This window comes from Populus alba, chromosome 16 (genome assembly GCF_005239225.2).
Source record: "Populus alba chromosome 16, ASM523922v2, whole genome shotgun sequence".
NCBI classification, from domain to species: domain Eukaryota; kingdom Viridiplantae; phylum Streptophyta; class Magnoliopsida; order Malpighiales; family Salicaceae; genus Populus; species Populus alba.
The window spans coordinates 13,001,845-13,022,409 of record NC_133299.1 but is presented as its reverse complement, the minus strand read 5'-3'; the positions used below and the strand labels follow the sequence as shown (position 1 = coordinate 13,022,409).

Genomic DNA, 20,565 nt, shown 5'->3' with positions numbered 1-20,565 from the left:
CGATGGTTTGGCGGCAATCAGGTTTTTTCTTCGCCCCTCTTTTCTCTCTTATGGCAATGGAATGCTCGCTTGCCAAACAAAAAAAGAAATGTTTCCTCTCATTTTATTTTATTTTAATTATAGTCCTTATTCTTTTGATTAATTTTTGTTTGTTTTTTATTTTTTTATTAGTTTTTATTTTTAATTTTATCTTTTTAAATTAGGTTGTTATATATATATATATATATATTAGATTTGTCTCTCATTCTTTTAATTACTATTTTTTTTCCTAATATAACAAAGAAAATGATGTCTTCAACTAGAATTCATGCACTAAGTCTAAAAGCTTCCGAAAATAAATCAAATTGTAATAGAGTTGCATGCCCAAGAACATTCTAGCATGTTGGCAGTATAGGTGTAAATTTGTTCCTAAGGGTTCCATAGCATTTTGACCTCGATGTAGTCAGTATCTATCAAAACTCGAAACATGAAATTTGTATTTGTTTCTTAGGGTTCCATAGCATTTGGAGTCATCTCAATCGGAGTTCGGGTGAGAGAGTTATGCTCAAATTATGAAGTTGTGTTGAAATTATCTAAAATTGTCCAATTAGCTTTGTTTTGCCATTAACACCTCCATTTGGATCCTAAATCAAAACATAAAAATAATGAGTATATTTAGAAATTAAATAAATATAAAATATTAAACATTAAAGGAGAAAAATATGATATTTTGACTATGTTTGTTTCCTGGAAAGTGATTTCCGGGAAATCACTTTCCAAACTTTCCTGTGTTTGTTTGTCATTAGAAAAATTGGTCAACGGAAAACACTTTCTAGTCAAAGGAAAATTTGGCTTGGTTTTCAGGAAAGTGTTTTCCTGGAAAATTTAGGTGGAAAATATTTTCCGAAAGTTGTGAAAAATTTAGAAATATCATATTATTTGCTAATTATATTAAATTTGGTCCTCAAAATTTTGATATATATTTTTTGTTTTGAATATATATTTTTCAATTTCATCTCTTAAAATTTAATTTTTATATTAACTTTGGTCTTAATTTTTATAATTGTTATTTGCTTTTTCCTTATCATTTTTTTATTGAAATTTTTTATCTATCAAATTTGATCCTCATTCTTTTGATTGTTACTTATTTTATTTGAAATAATTTATGAAATACTAATTATTATTATTTTAATTTCTTCATCTTTCATTTTTTTTTTATTTTTTAGATTTTATTTCTATTATTTTGATTATTATTTATTTTATTTGAGATAATTTATAAATTATTATTTTTTTTCAATTTCATTCTCATTCAACTTTTTAATTTGTAAGATTTGTTCCTCATTATTTTAATAAACTTGAGAAAAATAAAACATTAATAAGTTATTTTCCAGCTCATTTTCCATGACATAACCAAATACTGGAAATTATTTTCCTACTTATTTTTCATTACACTACCAAAATCAGAAAATCATTCAATTTCTCGGAATTTACTTTTTCTGAATTCACTTTAAAAAAAAAAAAACTATTTTCCAGCAAACAAATAAGGCTTTTTATATCATCATCAACAAACAAAGTAAATAACTTTCTTTGCTAAACTATGTGATTTCATACTATTTTTTCACCCTCATCTTCGTCACTTTTATTTTAAAAAATCATTAGCAAATGATTGCTCATTCTCTTCCTCTTCCGTACTCTTCCTCTCATTCTACTTCCACAACTAAAGCTCCTTCTCTAAAAATAAAAACATATCAATCTTCTCTAACATCAATATTAAAAACCCCAAAAATAAATAAATGCCATAATAATAAATCTTTGTCGCTCTAGCTTATATTCGGTATGAATATTAACCCTCTGTATATAAAAATGACATTGACTAAGCATCTTATCATTTTCACTAACATTTTTTTTTTTAAAAGAGGGAACTTCATTACCTTCTCATAGATTACATGTTAGCTACAAATTAGTTAATAAACTCTTTCAATTATATTATCTTCCTATAAAAATATAAAAAGAGAGAGAAACAAACATAAATATAACATGAAATTGATATCAATGATGATCCACAATGAATTCATAATAAAATTAAAAACAAGAAGAAACAACTGATGTTCTAGTTTCTTTGTTTTAGAGTTCCAAACACACATATTTACTATGGCAATTAACATGTAATAACTTTGTAAAAACATAGTGAATGCACCTACTTGTTTCTCCTTTTTTCAATGCTTCTCAACTTAATTTTTTTTACGGCATTGTAATTTAAAAGGAAAAAAACAGTGATCATAACATATAGAATTAAGAAAATAAAGAAAACAATCATAAATGGTGTAGCTCAATTGGTTAGGCTCTAAGTTTGCTTCCTATAGATTACCAGTTCGAGTACATGGTCATTAACTTCAGGACTTGCGAGATTAATCGAGGTACAGATAAGTTGATCCAGACATCAACGTTAACAATAATAATAATAAAAAAACCTTATTTACCTTGTATTATTGCTTAAAGACTGAGGAAGATGAACAATGTAGCCAATTTAGAATCTCATAATCCAAACTTATGCATGTTGACTTGAACAAATTCACAAAATTTAATCTAAAGTATGATGCAAGCAATTACGATAAAGATAAATAGAAAGTTACACTCTTTGTGATCAGATAAGTAAAATCAAAATAAGAATTATAAAGATGCACCATCGTCAAGAGATTTTTATAGAGGATTTAATAATATCATGAAATCATTGATACAATAAAATCAAATTAATACATGAATATGAACTTACACAGAATTGAAGGTCTTCTAACTAAAACTTGTTAACCTCGAGCCTAAAAACACAAATAGAGAGAGAATTGAGTACCTCATGATGGTTTAAAAAAAATGTTTTTTAGAAAAACAATACATAGACAAAGGTTAGAAAGTCAAATAAAAACCATCACCCTAAATTGATCGGTAAATTATCATGAAAAAAGGAAAAATATATATAACAAGTATGAACACCAACTTTGTCTTACTATGCTTATGGGTGTTGGTCCTTCCTCTAAAAGCCATGGTCTTTGTGGTGCATTTCCCGTTACCACTGGACTCTTTTATCTCTTTTATGACTTATTTTTTAGAAAAAGAAATAAAATACGGTGAAGAGAAAAGGCATACATATGCTCATGAGAAAATGCTATTGAATTACCATCGTCACACCCATTAATTAGTGTGGCTCTCTTGTTATAGCTTCTTCCATTTTTTATGACATGGCCTTGAACCATAAACCCTAGCTAAAAGCTTAACAATATAATTAGTCGTAAGAGAGAATGAAGAAAAAAGTGAGTTAGGGATCCTGTAAACCCTATAAATTTAACAATCACGAAAAAAAAAAAAAGAGAAAGGAAGGAGCAGGGAAGGAAGCGTGAAAGGAGAATGTGGGAATATGTGTGCTAGGAAAACAAGTTGGATGAGCAAGACAAAAACAAGCCAAAACTCCTTCCTAAAACAACTCAGTTGTCTACGATAACAAAAAATAAAAATATAATCAAACTATTAAAATCTACAGTTCCATGAATTTGTTTTCACAGTGAATCTCTAATCTTCTTTAGTTTTTTTTTTCTTAAGACAAATATGTAAGGAAGTATTAGTGTTAGTGGGCATAACAGAACGGTGAGTGTGTACCGAAGGCGTCTGTCTAAGTGCAAGAGATAAATATTTGAGTGGTGTGACAATAATAATAATTTAAAATGTTTTTATTTAAAAACATTTGAAAATAATATTTTTATTTTTTAAAAATTATTTTTGATATCAGAATATTAAAATAATTTAAAAAAAATTAAAAAATTAAATTTTAAAAAATATATAATCTTAGTAAACGACTGATTGAGCAATTTTAGTGAGTGGCTAGTTACATAACCCGCACGATGCCGCGGCTCAACTATTTTTTGCATTTCAAAAAAAGCTAAGATCTAAAAGTGTTAGGTCTTTCTGCAAAGTTATACGGGAGCGTTTTAGGTTTGGTTGCAACGCCTCACCTAAGACTAATATTTATAATATTAATAATGTCGCACTCTTACGGCATCGCGGCGACCCTCGATTGATTTCTGGTTTTTTTGTTTTGTTTTGTGTAAAGGAGTCGCCACTTAGTATTTTGGTCACTAAGAACCCTAACTGGTCTTTCAGAGATTTTAAGGCAAGGGACTGGTTGCGTAAAGGGAAGGTATTAGCACCCCTAGTACGCCCTACCTAAGGTAAGCTGCTTGGTGTTTGGTTTGCTCTATAATTGCTATGGTGTTGATGTTTTCTAATCCCATCAGTTTTCCTAGGTTTGATTCAAATAAAATTTATTAGGATAGAAATCCAAGGAGATTCCATGTGCTTTGAAAGCTCATTTTTTCCTTAGTATTTCAAGAGTTTGCGACTCTTAAATCGCAAGGAGGGACAAAAATTTAGAAATCTAGGGCGCTGAAAAAACCTATTTTTTTAGTATTTTATACTCACGGCTCGTAAAACCGTGGAGTAAATTTTTTTTTTTGAAATGTCCTCGATTATAATCAAGGCTTCTTTCAAAGATGTGTGCGGATTTATTACTTCCAATAATATTTTGGATATTCGTCCTTTAAGGATTTCTTTATCCAAATATTAGTGGTGAATAATAGATGAATTCCTCCCAAAATAAGATTTTTATATTTTTTGGAATATTGGCCAATACCCTTTGGAGTTTTACAAACATGTTGTAAAATCCAGAAATGCAAGAAAATAATTTTTTTTTGGTGTTTAAGAAATCCATGCGAAAACACATTTTCAAAACTTCCAATATGTTTTTGTATATATATATATAAAACATTCTAAAACATGTAAGGGTATTGGCCATATGCAACACACAAAAAAACTTTTTAATTTTTTTTATCAAAACATAAGCATCACAATTAAACATAAAAAAAATCGCAATAAAAACTAACCAGCCATCATATATATTCTAAGATTTATAATAAGCTTAAAGCAATAAAAAAAAAATCAAAGCCAACTCATCCTACGCAGATAGCAAGAACAAAAATAAAACTGGGAGCAATCACTAAAAAAAACAAAGGCCGACTGATTTCTTCTCCAGCGGGTGTAAGGAAAAAAAAAAAAGGAAAGTCCCTAAATGTTAAAGTTCCTAAACATGAAAGACAAACCCTTTTTACATGGACAACAGCTGAACTCAAACATCATGAAAGAAATAATGGGCAAGCGTTGGCTTTTCTAAATAGAAACCAATTATTCAAAGGGAAGAAAACAACTTTACAACCGAATGCCTAGTATAAAAATAACAAAGGAGGAGAGATTGGGGCTTATACCTGCAGCTCCTTGTATATTGGTAAATGAGGGACGAAAATAGAGATGCTAAAGCGGACGAAATAATTCAGCTATGTGCTGCAGGTCTCAACGTTTTTTTCTGCAGAAGATGAAATGGAAGACCAAGCGAACGTTGCTGTCAAGATTTAGAAGCAAATCTCCATCTCCGTCTTGTTTTTTTGCTCTCCTTTTTCCTCACAATAACACCCGAATGAAAGAAAGAAAATCCCTCTATTTATTGTGTTTTTTTACTTTGCCTCTCTTGCATTTTTTTTTGTCTCTCTTTGCTGTGTTTTTTTTGTCCCTTACTCTCTTTTTTTCTCTTCCTTTTCTGCTCTCTCTTTCTGCCCCCGTTAGGTCATTAGAAGGTCTTATATATAGTCTAAATATGTCTCTATTTAGGAAGGATTCAATGTATTAATCCTAGGACATAAATACCTACTGATTTCCAGTAAAAAAAACACAAAAAGGAAACTGCAATATTCTGATTTTGTGTTGGTGCTTTATGACTGATTTCTTTCCAGTTTTAGAGGATGGTGTGGCTCTTTTCTTTTCTTCCATAGGGTTAGTTGCTCCCTTTGAAATGAGGCAACAAAAACATGGTCTTCAGCTCCAAACATCAGGCGTGATGAGAAAGGAAAACAACAGAGAAAAAAGGAAAGAAATCAGATGGAGGGTGCAGCTGCAAAGTCTTATTTTCCTTATTCGGTGTGGTGAAAATCTTGTCATTTATGATGATCCAACCCCCCTCTCCAGCTTTCAATATCCTTCTTCAATTCAATCCTTTATTTTAACACTTTTTGATTCAGTCCTTGGTCCAAAACAAAATCCTTCGAATCAGTCCCGCGAACTTTGGCTATATCCTTCCCGCGGCAGAATTTTTTGCCCTCACATTAGATATTCAAATGATAAATCAAGTGATTCAAAAGCCCAAATTCATCTACGCATCTAGGACTAAAACTTTGATGAAGGAGTCGAAGTGAGATAAAATCTTTTTACAGAACAGAATCTAGTAGTAATTTGGTTGGTCGAAAGGGATCTCCGAGTCTAACTCAGAAAGTGACGAATGCCGAGAATCCTGATACGACTGAGAGTATAAACTAAGAACAAAAATCACAAAAACTAGGCCAAAAATAGAGTTCTTTTTTTAGTGCAGACTCGGGTCAATATCCTTCTCGCGGTAGAATTCCCTGCCTTCACGTTAGATATTCAAACTGGAACATCTTGAGCCTCTGATATTGAAATCAAGTGATTCAAAAGCTCAAATTCATCTACACGTCTAGGACTACAACTTTGATAAAGGAGACGAAATGAGATAAAATCTTTTTACAGAACAAAAACTGGCAGTAATCTAGTTGGTCAAAAGGGATCTCCGGGTCTAACTCAAAAACTGACGAATGCCGAGAATCCTGATATGACTGAGAGTATGAACTAAGAACAAAAATCACAAAAACTAGGCCAAAAATAGAGTTTTTTTAGTGCAGACTCGGGTCAATATCCATCTCGCGGCAGAATTCTTTACCTTCATGTTAGATATTCAAACAGGAATATCTTGAGCTTCTGATATTGAAATCAAGCGATTCAAAAGCCCAAATTTATCTACGTGTCCAGGACTACATCTCTAATGAAGGAGTCAAAGTGAGATAAAATGGTTTTAGAAAACAGAATCTAGCAGTAATCTAGTTGGTCAAAAAGGTTCTTGATCTGACAATGTTGAGCATCCAAATCTGATAGAGAATCTGCTCTTAGAACAATGATCTCTAGGACCTAATAAAGGTGTACGTCAATTTTTCAATATGTAATGAGTGATAGAATATACCTAGGATGGTCAGATATCGTATGAAACTGAGTCAGAATTAGAGCCTAAGTTGGAGATAAAAATTGCGACAGCAGCAGAACCATTTTTTAGTGCAAATTTTGAGGGATTTATTCAACCTTAAAGACTAGATAAAAAAGAAACGAATTTAGCATTATGATGACTCCTGATCAACCTAAGAAAACTTGATGATTTTGGTAGCAAAGGGGAAGGATAAAAGGAGCATAAAACAGCTCACACCAGGTTTCAAAAAAAAATATTTCTTTATGTGCTTTTGTCAATCTTCTGGCGAACATGAGCTAAACTCCTACACTCTATTCAAAAGAGGTATACACCGTCTCTAGCACGTGGGGGTCCAAAAATGAGTAACAACAGATGCCCCCTCTTTACAATGCCCCCTCTTTAATGTTTTGCATAGTAAGCTTTGTAAAGAACCAAAAGGTCTTCTTGGCTTCCTGAGTGATCTACTCATCCAACGACTTTATTTTTATTATTTTTTAAAATTTTATTTATTTATTTTTGCAGGAAATTGGTTTATTTTCTACCTGCCCACATACTCAATTTGATCTATTTTCAGGGGCGACCACCCACGTGGGAAGAGGGAAGAGGGGTCTTATTGTGATGGGTGACCTACCCAGGAGGAAGAATGACCTCATTGTAATGGGTGACCAACCCATGTAAAAAAAATGGAGAATGGTCTCATTCTAATGGGTGACCTACGCAGAAAAAAAAGATGGTCTCATTGTGATGGGTGACCTACCCAAGTGGAAAAAGAGAAGAGTGGTCTCATTCTTATGGGTGACCTACCCAAGGGGAAGAATGACCTCATTATAATGGGTGACCTACCAAGGAAAAAAAAAAAAGATGGAGAATGGTCTCATTGTAATGGGTGACCTACCCAAGTGGAAAAAGGGAAGAGTGGTCTCATTCTTATGGATGACCTACCAGAGGGAGAATGACCTCATTATAATGGGTGACCTACCCAGGTGAAAAAAAGATGGAGAATGGTCTCATTGTAATGGGTGACCTACCAAAAAAAAATGGTCTCATTGTGATGAGTGACCTACCCAAGTGGAAAAATGAAAGAGTGGTCTCATTCTTATGGGTGACCTATCTAGGGGGAGAATGGCCTCATTATAATGGGTGACCTACCCAGGTAAAAACAAAATGGAGAATGGTCTCATTGTAATGGGTGACCTACCCAGAAAAAAAATGGTCTCATTGTGATGGGTGACCTACCCAAGTGAAAAAAGGGAAGAGTGATCTCATTCTTATGGGTGACCTACCCAGGGGGAGAATGGCCTCATTATAATGGGTGACCTACGCAGGTAAAAAAAAAAGGAGAATGGTCTCATTCTATTGGGTGACCTACCCAGAAAAAAAAAAAGATGGTCTTATTATGATGGGTGACCTACCCAGATGTAAGAGCAAAGGATTTTAGAAAGGGGTATCAATATCTATAAACCTGCCTGTTAAATTTTTTTTTTTTAGAATAACTCCATGCTTTTTCTAGGAAATGGTCTCAATATCGGATGATCGTCCCATCTTAAAATTCTTAGAAAACTCCATGCTTTTCTAAGAAATGGTCTCAATATCAGGTGACCTGCCCATCTTAAACTTCAAAAGAAAACATCTTGCCTCGAGGAAATGAAACAGTGCTGGTTCATAATTCATATTCTTTTCCGTAGCTACGTTAACTTGAGATTCTGTTTCTTAGTGATTCCCAAAAACTTGGAACTAATTTGGCTTTCGTCCCACCTTTCCTGCTAGGTTAGTGTTATGACAATATAACATGCATGTTTTTGTTACCTATCTTTAGAAACATAGGTCCCCCTTTCGTTATAAACTTCTTCGAGCTCTTGTTTCCATTTGTTTGTCCAACCTTTTCTCTTGAACCGGAATATGCTCCACACACTATACTTTATATCCTCTTGGTGAAGAGATCTTTGGTTCCTTATGGGGCCTCTTCTTGCTCCATTGAGTATTGTCCTTTATTATTATTTTAAAAGGAAAACTCAAAAGTTTTGGTTTTGTTCATGAAAACTGCAACCTTCAATGCAATTAGCAATTCTCATAACAAATTTAGAAGTTTTTATGACAATACCCTTTCGGCCTTTAGTTCATTATGGACCTCTATGTGCATTTTTTTTCTTGCCCCCAGTGTGGTGGGCAATACCCGTTAGTTTTAAAATTGGTTTGGTTCCCTCCAATTGATGGAGTCGTTTCCTTAGTCATGCGTAAGAAAAAAAAGGTTTGTTTAAGTAAAATATTTCAAATGCTATGAGATCATGCGCTTTATGAAGAAAAAAAGGTTTTTTACATAGAGAATTCATGGCCAAACTTTATTTTATTGATTGGGAAATTACGAAATACATCAAGCGTAATATTTCCTTATAGAGTCAGAATTCACGGGCCTAACTAGCTCTTCTCCATCCATTCTAGATAACAACAAAGCTCCTCCGGAGAATGTTTTCTTCACCACGTAAGGCCCCTCATAGTTATGCGCCTATTTACTCTGATCTTCTCCAGGTAAAGGCAATATTTTCTTTAGTACAAGATCTCCTTCGTGGAATCCTCGAGGTCAAACCTTCTTGTCATATGATTTGGCCATCCTTCTTTAATAGAGTTGATGATAATAGATTGCGACTATCCGCTATTCACTGATCAGATTCAGCTGTTCATATCTAACTTTTGCCCATTCTACCTCTTTTAGCTTAGAGTCTAACAGTACTCTCAATGATGGGATTTCCACTTCTAAAGGCATCACCGCCTCCATTCCATATACCAACATAAACGGGGTGGCTCCTGTTGAGGTTCAGATTGCGGTGTGATATGCATGAAGGGCAAATGGCAACATCTCATTCCAATCCTTACAGGTAACTACCATCTTCTGAATAATCTTTTTGACATTCTTGTTAACAGATTCTACCGCACCATTCATCTTTGGTCTATATGGTGAAGAATTGGAATGCCTGATTTTCCATTCAGTACATAGTTCTATTATCATCTTGCCATTGAAATTCTGGGCATTATCAGTTATAATCTTTTCTGGTGGACCATACTGACATATCAAATCTCTCTCAATAAATTTCTTCACCACTTTTTGCGTCACATGAGCAAATGACCCGGCTTCTACCCATTTTGTGAAGTAGTAGATAGCCACAAGAATAAACTTATGACCATTGCTGGCTTTTAGGTTTACAGGTCCAATCACATCAATTCCCCACATCGCGAAGGGCCATGGAGATGTCAAGTTAAACAAAGGAGCTAAAGGGGTGTTGATTTTGTCACTGTATAATTGGCACTTATGATATTTTCGGACATAGTCGATGCAATCCTTCTCTAATGTCATCCAAAAGTACCCGGCTCTTTGCATCTTCCTAGCCATCACATGTCCACTAGCATGGGTTGAGCAAATCCCTTCATGGACTTCCCGTAACGCACTTTTTTCCTCAAATTCATCCAAACATCTCAACAAAATCCCGTCAGATGATTTCTTATACAAAATCTCCCTATCAAGATAAAAATCCATTGCCAACCTCCTCAAAGTCTTTTTGTCGATTTTGGATGCCCCTATGGGATATGCTTGGTTTTGGATGAAATTCTTGATTTCATAGTACAAGGGTTTCCATCCACTTCTCTTTCGATTGAGTAGCAATAAGTTGGGTTATTTTTGATATTGATGTGTACCGGCTGCACCTTGTGCCCAAAGTCTTTCATGGTGCTAGTGTGGCCAAAGCATCTGCAAACTGGTTTCCTTCCCTTCCCAGATGAGTGAACTCTATTTCCTCAAATTCTCTAGCCAACTTAGACATGTATTCTTGGTAAGGCCTTAACTTCTCTTCCTTGGTTTGCCATTCTTCTTTTATTGGTAAATGATCAACATTGAGTCTCCATACACATCTATCTTTTTTATGTTCATCTCTAATGCAGCATCTAAACCAAGAATGCAAGCTTCATACTTAGATATGTTGTTGGTGCACCCGAACTGTAGCTTAGTTGAAACCGGATACTGCTTCTTATCAGGAGAGATTATCACTGCACCCGCTCCGTTACAACATACATTTACAGCACCATCAAAGTATATAACCCACCAATCTAATTTCTCTTCCTCAATTGCAAGCATATCTTCATCGGGAAAGTCAAAGTTTAACGACTCATAATCTTCCATAGCATGGTCAGCCAGGTGATCGGCAATAACACTCTCTTTCACGGCTTTCCTTGTCATATATATTATGTCATACTCAGCCAACAGAACTTGCCATCTTGCAATTCGGCTGGATATATAAGGCTTTTCACAAACGTACCTTAACAGGTCTAATTTGGAAATTAACCATGTAGTGTGATACAACATATACTGACGTAATCCCTTTGTAGCCCATGTTAGTGGGCAACATAGCTTCTCAATCATAGTATACCTAGACTTACATTCTGTGAACTTCTTGCTTAGGTAATAAATGACCCTTTCCTTCCTTCTAGTTTCATCGTGTTGCCCAAGCACACATCCCATTGCTATTTCGGTTACTGTTAGGTACAATATCAATGGCCTTTCTGGTACAGGAGGAACAAACAGAGGTGGATTCAGCAAGTACTGCTTTATTTTCTCAAAAGCCTTATCACACTCTTCATTCCATATTCCAGGGTTCTTCTTCCTTAACAAATGAAAGATCGAGTCACAAGTCATGGTTAATTAGGATATAAACCGAGCAATGTAATTCAACTTTCCTAAGAAACCTCTCACATCCTTCTCAGTCTTGGGAGGTGGCATAGATTGAATAGCCCTTACTTTGTCAGGATTCACTTCTATCCTTTTGTCACTCACCACAAATCCCAACAACTTACCAGATTTCATCCCGAATGAACACTTTGCTGGGCTAAGCCTTAACTTATATTTCCTTTAGCCTTTCAAATAATTTCTTCAGTATTTGGACATGATTCTCTCCCTTTTTAGATTTAGCAATCATGTCATCCACATATACTTCAATCTCTTTGTGCATCATATCATGAAACAAAGTCACCATAGCTCTTTGGTAGGTGGCCCCAACATTCTTTAAACCAAATGGCATGACTTTGTAGCAAAAGGTTCCCCATGGTGTTACAAAGGTTGTCTTCTCCTTATCCTCTTGCGCCATTTTTATCTGATTGTAGCCTAAAAATCCATCCATGAAGAATATGTGGAGCTGCGTGTTGCATTATCAACTAACATATCTATGTGTGGTAAAGGGAAATTATCTTTAGGGTTAGCCCGGTTTAAGTCCCTAAAGTCCATACAAACTCTGATTTTACCTTCTTTTTTGGGTACCACCACTATGTTTGACACCCATTATGGATACTTGACTACTTCCAAAAAACCAGCATTCCATTATTTTTCAATTTCTGCCTTTACTTTGATTAAGATCTCTAGATGAGTTCTCCTTAACTTCTGCTTAATCGGCTTGCATCCTTCCACCAATGGTATCCTATGTACTACAATATCTGTATCCAAACTAGGCATATCCTCGTAGGACCAGGAAAAGACATCTAAGTAATCTCAGAGCAGTGCAATCAACTCTTTCTTCGCTTCAGGGGTGATCAAAATCCCTATTTTCGGCTCTCGCTTGATTTCTTCATTGCCTACATTTATGGTTTCAAGTTCCTCTTTAACGGGCCTCCAAGCTTATTCGTGTTGTTCTATTAATTTTGTGAATTCCCATATGTTTTTCTCCTCTCATTCCTCATCTTCTACAACTACTATGTATTCTTTAAAGTTTGACCATTCATTCAGAATGTAAAGTGCAGGTGTTGTTGTGGAGGATCCGCTTTCAGGGTTCCTGAAAGCGGAAAGTGATGTGTAAATGCATAGTAAGACATTAAGATGAATTTTTAAAATGCATGATCTCATTAAAAGGAAAAGATTGGCTCAAAAACAAAAATAAAATCCAATTGACATCTTGAGTCTCAATTGTCAATGAATAAAAACAAAACAAAACAGAAAAAGGCAAACAACATAGATAAAATTATAATCTAACAATCATTGTTGATTACATTTTGAAAACCAATGGAGCTTCTTGGGTCTCCCAATTCTGGAACTTCTCTCCTTCGGCCAGTTTTCGAATGAAAGTCTTGACGGTGACATCTTCTAAAGTGTGGATGGTTAATTATAGCAGCTCTTCATCCCTTCTTCCGGATTCAATTTTCTCAGCAATGTCCTTGACTTGATCTTCCTCCAGAGTGTTTATGTTCGTTGAAGAAAGCTTCTGAAGGAGGTTTCCATGTCCCTTATCAGGTTGCATCACATATGCGGCCTTTGGAAACGAAATCCTAATTGGAGGGATGGCTAAGCTTTCTTCTTCAAGCTTCCTTCCTTCAATCCTAACCATTCTCTTCTTTGTTCTTGCACTAGCAACTCGCTTGTAATCCTCCGTTTGGACTTATATCCAAGCCCAAACCTCTGTTCTGCAACTTTCAGTTTGATTATATCCATCCATTCAAGCCTTCCTTTCTCAATGTCATATGGGAAAGGAATCTTGTGTTTCAAAAAGTTGTTAGCGGCCATTTTGGTGGCCTCCGAGATTTCTGGCTTCCTCACCACAGTGTTCTCGGGCATCCACTCTGTATTCACAACCTCAAATGCATAAAGGTTTCCATCCTTATAATCTTTAGCTTCAATGAATGGAACCGCCACATTTCTTACCATTGATATAGTCTCCTCAGCCTTAACAATAACCAGAACACCATTGGCAATGTACTTTAGACATTGACGTAGTGAGGGGGTGAAAGCTCCCGCAGAATGTATCCATAGCCTTCCTAACAACATACTATAGGAAGGGTGGTTATCCATCACTTGAAGGGTTACTAGAAAGACTTGTGGACCCATAATTAGTCCAACCTTAATTGTTCCTATCACTTGCCTTGGCGAGCCATCGTACGCTCTAGCCATCATCACACTGGGTTGCATGTGTGAGGGATCTACTGGCATTTCATCTAGCATATGCTTTGGGAACACATTAAGGGTCGAGCCATTATCGATGAGAACTTTACCGATGAGACAATCTTTGCATCGGACTGTGACATACAAGGGCTTGTTATGTCTAGTTCCTTCAGCGTCAAGTTCATCTTCTGTGAAATATAAGTAATTGGCAGCATGGATCCTCCCTACTAGATGTTCCACGGTCTTTTGTTTAATATCTTGGGGTATGTAGGTCTCATTAAGTACTTTTTGCAAAGCATTACGATGTGGCTCGGAGCTGAGTATTAATGACATGATGGAGATCTTGGCAGGGGTCTTCTTCAACTGATCCACTATATTGTACTCACTATGCTTCATCAATTTTAGGAACTTATTTGTTTCTTCCCCAATCACAAGTTTATTTACCTCAAACTCTTTATCAAGGTCTAACACCTCCTTGCCCTTAGCCTTTCTTTGCTTCTCTAGTTCTTCAGGTGTGAAATAACGACCACTCCGAGTTATCCCACTTATCTCAGCTTGGAACAACGGCAAAGGAGATTCGATATTTGAGGTATAACCATAATCTCCAGGCATCGCTTCATAGTTTGCTTTGTTTGCCATAAGGGGCTTAGTTAATACCAATTTTGAAAGCCCATTAGCTGTTGATTGGATTCTACATTTCTCTTTATTCTCTATCATCTTTATCTCTTCATTGTCATTTATGGCCTCAATCCTTAGCTCTTTTAGAGTTTTCTTGCAACCTTTTGATGAAATTCAATGCATTCATCAATGTGATGCCCTTTCTTTTTATGAAAGGGGCAAAAGTTACTTTCCCATATGCACCAACATTCAGTCGATTTTTCCAAATGTCCAAACTGCACCAACATAAAGTATAGCTTTGTCATAGTCACTTTTAACACCCTCTCTTTGCTATCAATCTCCATAGTATTCACTCCAGCACTACTAGCGACATGTTTCGGTAAAGGGTTTGAATTCACATTAGGCAAATCCTCCAAAGTGACCCATCCAACTTTGATCAATTGTAACACCTTACTTTTAAAAGCAAAGCAAGCCTCAATGTTATGACTCGCGTGACCAGCATGGTATTCACAAGTCACCTCGGGGTTGTACCAGGTAGGGAAAGGTGGTTGCATAAGTGGTACGGTTAGGGGAGCTATCTGTCCAATACTCAACAACTTGGCATATAACTCTTTCAAGGTTATTGGTAAAGGTGGTAATTGTTCTTCCGATAGTCGGTTGTCTCTTCTTTGGTAATTGATTTGGTTATTTGCTGGGAATTTTGTTTGATTAGGTTGGTTTGGGATGGAGGGTTTGGCAAAGTTGATACTGGTGACTTGGGTGGTAGGTGTTTGGTAGTTTTTGCTTCTCCCTTTGTATTCGCCTTCTAGGTTATTCATCTCATTTTCTTTCTTTTTCCCAATGAAACATCTTTTCTCTATAGGTTCTGCAATTCTCCCACTTCGTTTTTCTTGTTCAATCCTCTCAGCAATCCGCACAACATCATAGAAATGTTGTGCTGAACTACCCATAAGGTGTTCATAGTATGGAGCCTTAAAAGTATTAGCAAATAGTGTCACCATCTCCGTCTCTATTAGTGGAGGTTGTATATTGATATCTTGGTCACGTCACCTTTGAGCATAAACCCTCATGGACTTTTGAGTTCCTTTCTCCATGGTAATCAGACTGGTCCTATCAGGAGCAATCTCAAGATTAAACTTGTATTGCTTTAAGAAAGTATCTGCCAAGTCCGTCCACTTCTTGATCCTAATGTTGTCCAACCTCATATACCAACTGAGGGCCCATCCTGTGAGGCTATCCTGGAAGAAGTAAATTAACATTTTATCATCGTGGATAACTTCTATCATTTTGTTATAATAGGAACGAAGATGGGTCTCTGGGCATTCCATCCCGGTATACTTAACAAACTCTAGCACTCTGAACTTCTTTGGAATAACAATGTGAGGCACCAAACATACTTCAGCGGCCCTAACTAGGTCAAATAAATCATTTCCTTCAACTGCCTTTAGCCTCTCTTCTAGCACAGTCCACTTATCATACCCTTCATTATTAGAGAATCTGACATCATGTGGATCCTTGTTTGTTAAATCCATTTTAATAGGGATTTGGATGGGCCGAGTGGGATTAGGATGCTGCTTATTTGGTGTATTTGCCCCCACGTTTATAGGTGTGACAGGGATTTGAGCTGCTGGTGGTGCTTCATCAGGTTGAGTAGACATTCCCTCTCCATCTCTGGCTCTCAACATTTGCTATAACATACTGGTCAGGTGCGCCGCATCATTCCGAACTCCTTCAAGCTCTCTTTGGTACTGAGCTTCTAGTTGTGACTTTTCTTCGTTTTCCATTCTTTTTCTTTGTCGAGTGTTGTGGATTCTAGAAAGGGGGCCTATGTTTCTTAATCTGCAGATGTGTGCATAGATGTATGAGAAAAATGCTTTGTTCATTGGGTATGGATGCAACCTTCTTGTGAAAGAATAATAGCCACCACATTATAAACATAGGCTCTCTTGTCACATTGCTTTGATAGGAGTACTTCCTTTCGAGTCGTTTGCTTGAATCATATTCACCAACAGACAGATTTTGCATAAGAAGATGGGTCAACGCCCTTTTCATTAATGCTTGATAAGTTTGTTACATTTAGAAATAAAAAAAGGAAATACAACATGTTAATCCCTTCCTCCACAAACTCTCTAGCCAAATGTAAAAAGGCAAAGTCACGATTCTCAATCTTCCCTAGAAAGGCATTGGTTTTAGCTAGGCTTCAGCGATAGCGAATGATGTCCCCTCCCACATTCTGCGCATTGATTCTAATAATTCGAGCATGTGCAACAGCTTCGTCCATTTGTTCATCTTTCTTGGTCATCTTTTCTATGAGCAACATATTGGTTCTGTTCAAAGCAGTGTTGTTGGCGTGGATTTGATCCTTGTGTTTTTCCATTGCTACTAGCTTCTCGTCTAAATACTTCACCTTTTCACGTTCTTTGTCAAGTTTTATCCTTATAACTTTTATCTCATTCTTCTTAACCACTAACTCTACTTCAACATCCTCGAAACCTCTCCTTTTACTTTCTTCTTTTGCATCCAATCCAAACTTATTCCTCCTAGCTCCTTCTCATTTTCTTTCCTAGCAATCATCTTCTCACCTAGCTTTAACTCAAGCTTTGTTATTCTCGCATCTCTAGACTGTATTTGCTCTTCTAGAAATGCTCTCCTTTTATCCTCTTCCACCATCATTTCTTCTAACATTACCTTGTCTTTTTTGCTTTTGCTCAACTCTATCTGAAGTTTTTCCACTTGTCTTCTCAACTCATCTTCGCTATTTACCCCTTTTCTCTTAATAGGCTCTTCTATAGCTTGGGGAGATTTGGCTCCTACACAAGGCATGGTTGAAGTAGCTAAGTCTCTCCATTTTGCATATCCTTCGCTTGCACTTGGATCTTTTAAAACTTTCTATCTCAACCAAAACCAAATGCTTCCAATCTTGTTTAATGATCTCTAAAACCTCTTCTGCAATGGGATCTTTGAACAAACCAAAGAATTGAGCAATTCCCATAGTCCTTGGAACAAACTGCATGCCCCCAAGTTTCCTTACCACTAGGGCAGGAGCATAACTCACATAACCTGTAATCCCTACTAATGGTACCTAACGTCTTTGTCTACAACTCATTAGGACTTTCACTGTCGTTACCCATGAGGCTCTCCACTTAAAATCACTATTAGGCAAACCTTCTCATTTGTCAACCCAACCTTGGTTGTCTAGATCTCCCTATTCTTCTTCTTCTACTAACTTCAGGGGTCTTTGGGTGAACCACCAAAAATTATTGAAGACAGGCTTTTTTGTTTCAATATGGCTAACCATCCAGATATACAACAATTGCGTGCAGTATCTCATTGCCCCTTTTCCAGTCCTCCTACAATGGTTAAGTGTCAAGATTGTTTCGGCTAAAATAGCAACCACTGGATTGATTTATGTATTCTCATACTTTACATAAGCAGCAGCGGCCTCCAAACTCACTACACCCGTCTGGCTTGGGAACAACACAATGCCAAATATGCCTAAGGCAATCAATTTCTCTTTTTCTAATCCTGACTTCTTTTCCAATTCCATTTCTAGCATCCTCAATTTCAAACTGGTAGCATTCTTTTCTAAAAACTTTTCCAAGTTAGAGATTATGAGCAATTTTGACAGTTCAGGGATGATCTTCCCAGATCTTAAAGGCAAATAAATCCGATACAGATTGTTTGGAAACTCAATCAACATCCCATATTCCTCAACAGTGGGACATAGGTCTATGTTTCCAAAAGAAAAACACCACTAGTCTGGATCCCAAAAATGAGCTAAAGCTCGCATAGTTGGGCTTAAAACTTCTACCTTTGCAATTTCCACCAAACGTCTATATTTCCTAAAAAATGCATCTTTATCTACATTCTGAAAATGTGTCGTTAACTTGTTCACCTCATTCATAATGCAATTCAGGTTCTTGATTGGTGACATCTTCTTAGCATTGCTTCTAAGGCAGTCTCCTTCAGTCAATTGTGACAATTCAGAATTTTTCCTATACTCTATGATGGAAAATTTAGCAATGTTGGCCATTTCATTCACAAGTCCTGCAATTCAAGATGCATTGGGATTAGACTTATTTTGATGCATACATCCTAAGGATAGGTTCTAGTTCCGTTACGTGAGACATAGGGTAGGTTTACTACTTGGTCTCTAAAAGAAGGTCTCTTGTTGTCCTAGTGATTGCCCTCATAAAGGTAATATGAGGGTTCAGCAGATAGTGGGATGACACATGTACCAATCACTATCAGTCTAAACACTCAGCAAAGAGTTAAGATTTACACAAATTTAAACCTTGACTCAAGTCATAAGGCAAGCTGTTAGTTCCCCACTTAACTTAAAGTTGTATATGTGCCCTCAAAAACATAATAATAATAATAATAAAGTGATGCATGACTATACCATGTATGACTGAATGTAAAGATGCAAGCTAAAGCTTTTAAACAAAGTATCATTCATACAAGAAAACAAAAACCAATAACACATAGCATAAACAAAAAAATTATCAAGCCCAGTCCTAAGTCCCCAGCGGAGTCGCCATCCTGTCGCACCCTTATGGCGAAGCACGACATCGCGGCGACCCTCGATTGATTTCTGGTTTTTTTTTGTTTTGTGTACAAGAGTCGCCACCTAGTATTTTGGTCACTAGGAACCCTAACTGGTCTTTCAGAGATTCTAAGGCAAGGGACTGGTTGCGTAAAGGGAAGGTATTAGCACCCCTAGTACGCCCTACCTAAGGTAAGCTGCTTGGAGTTTGGTTTGCTCTAAATTGCTATGGTGTTGATGTTTTCTAATCCCATCAGTTTTCCTAGGTTTGATTCAAATAAAATTTATTAGGATAGAAATCCAAGAAGATTTCATGTGCTTCGAAAGCTCATTTTTTCCTTGGTATTCAAGAGTTTGCGACTCGTAAATCGCAAGAAGGAGGGACAAAAATTTAGAAATCTAGGGCATTAAAAAAACCTATATTTTTTTAGTATTTTATACTCTCACGGGTCGTAAACCATGAAGTAAAATTTGTTTTTTGAAATGTCCTCAATTATAATCAAGGCTTGTTTCAAGGATGTGTACGGATTTATTACTCCCAATAATATTTTGGATATTCGTCCTTTAAGGATTTCTTTATCCAAACATTAGCAGTGAATAATATATGAATTCCCCCCAAAATAAGATTTTTATATTTTTTTGAAATATTGGCCAATACCCTATGGAGTTTTACAAACATGTTGTAAAATCCAAAAATGCAAGAAAACAAATTTTTTGGTGTTTAAGAAATCCATGCGAAAACACATTTTCAAAACTTCCAATATTTTTTTGTATATATATAAAAAAAAATGTTCTAAAACATGTAAGGGTATTAACCGTATGCAACACACAAGAAAACTTTTTAAAAAAAATTTTATCGAAACACAACCATCACAATTAAACACAAAACAAAATCGCAATAAAAACTAACCAGCCGTCATATATATTCTAAGATTTATAATAAGCTTAAAGCAATTAAAAAAAAATCAAAGCCAACTCATCCTGCACAGACATCAAGAACAAAAATAAAACTGGGAGCAATCACTAGAAAAAACAAAGGGCGGCTGATTTCTTTTCTAGCGGGTGTAAGGAAAACAAAAGGAAAGTCTCTAAATGTAAAAGTTCCTAAACATGAAAGACAAACCCTTTTTACATGGACAGCAGCGAACATGAGCTAAACTCCTACATTCTATTCAAAAGAGGTATACATCGTCTCTAGCACATGGGGATCCAAAAATGAGTAACAACAAAAAAAAAAACATTAAACTTGCATGAACCAAATTTAAGTGGGTTTGGCTGCAATACCAGACCCAATAGCATTGGACGTGGGTCTGGCTACAACGTTGTGTCATAAAAGTGTGATAATTAAATAGATTAATTAAAAAGAAAAAAAACCAATAGGAAGAAAAAAAC

General features: G+C 35.9%; 1 protein-coding gene across 1 annotated transcript; it reads right to left on the bottom strand.

Annotated features, from left to right (window-relative positions):
• Positions 1-13,415: 13,415 nt before the first annotated feature.
• LOC118037490 (uncharacterized) lies at positions 13,416-15,628 on the bottom strand. The gene is made up of 2 exons (XM_035043481.1): positions 14,875-15,628; positions 13,416-14,788 (listed from the first exon to the last, which is right to left on the bottom strand). The coding sequence occupies exons 1-2, from the start codon at positions 15,626-15,628 to the stop codon at positions 13,416-13,418; spliced, it is 2,127 nt and encodes a 708-aa protein (XP_034899372.1).
• Positions 15,629-20,565: the final 4,937 nt, after the last annotated feature.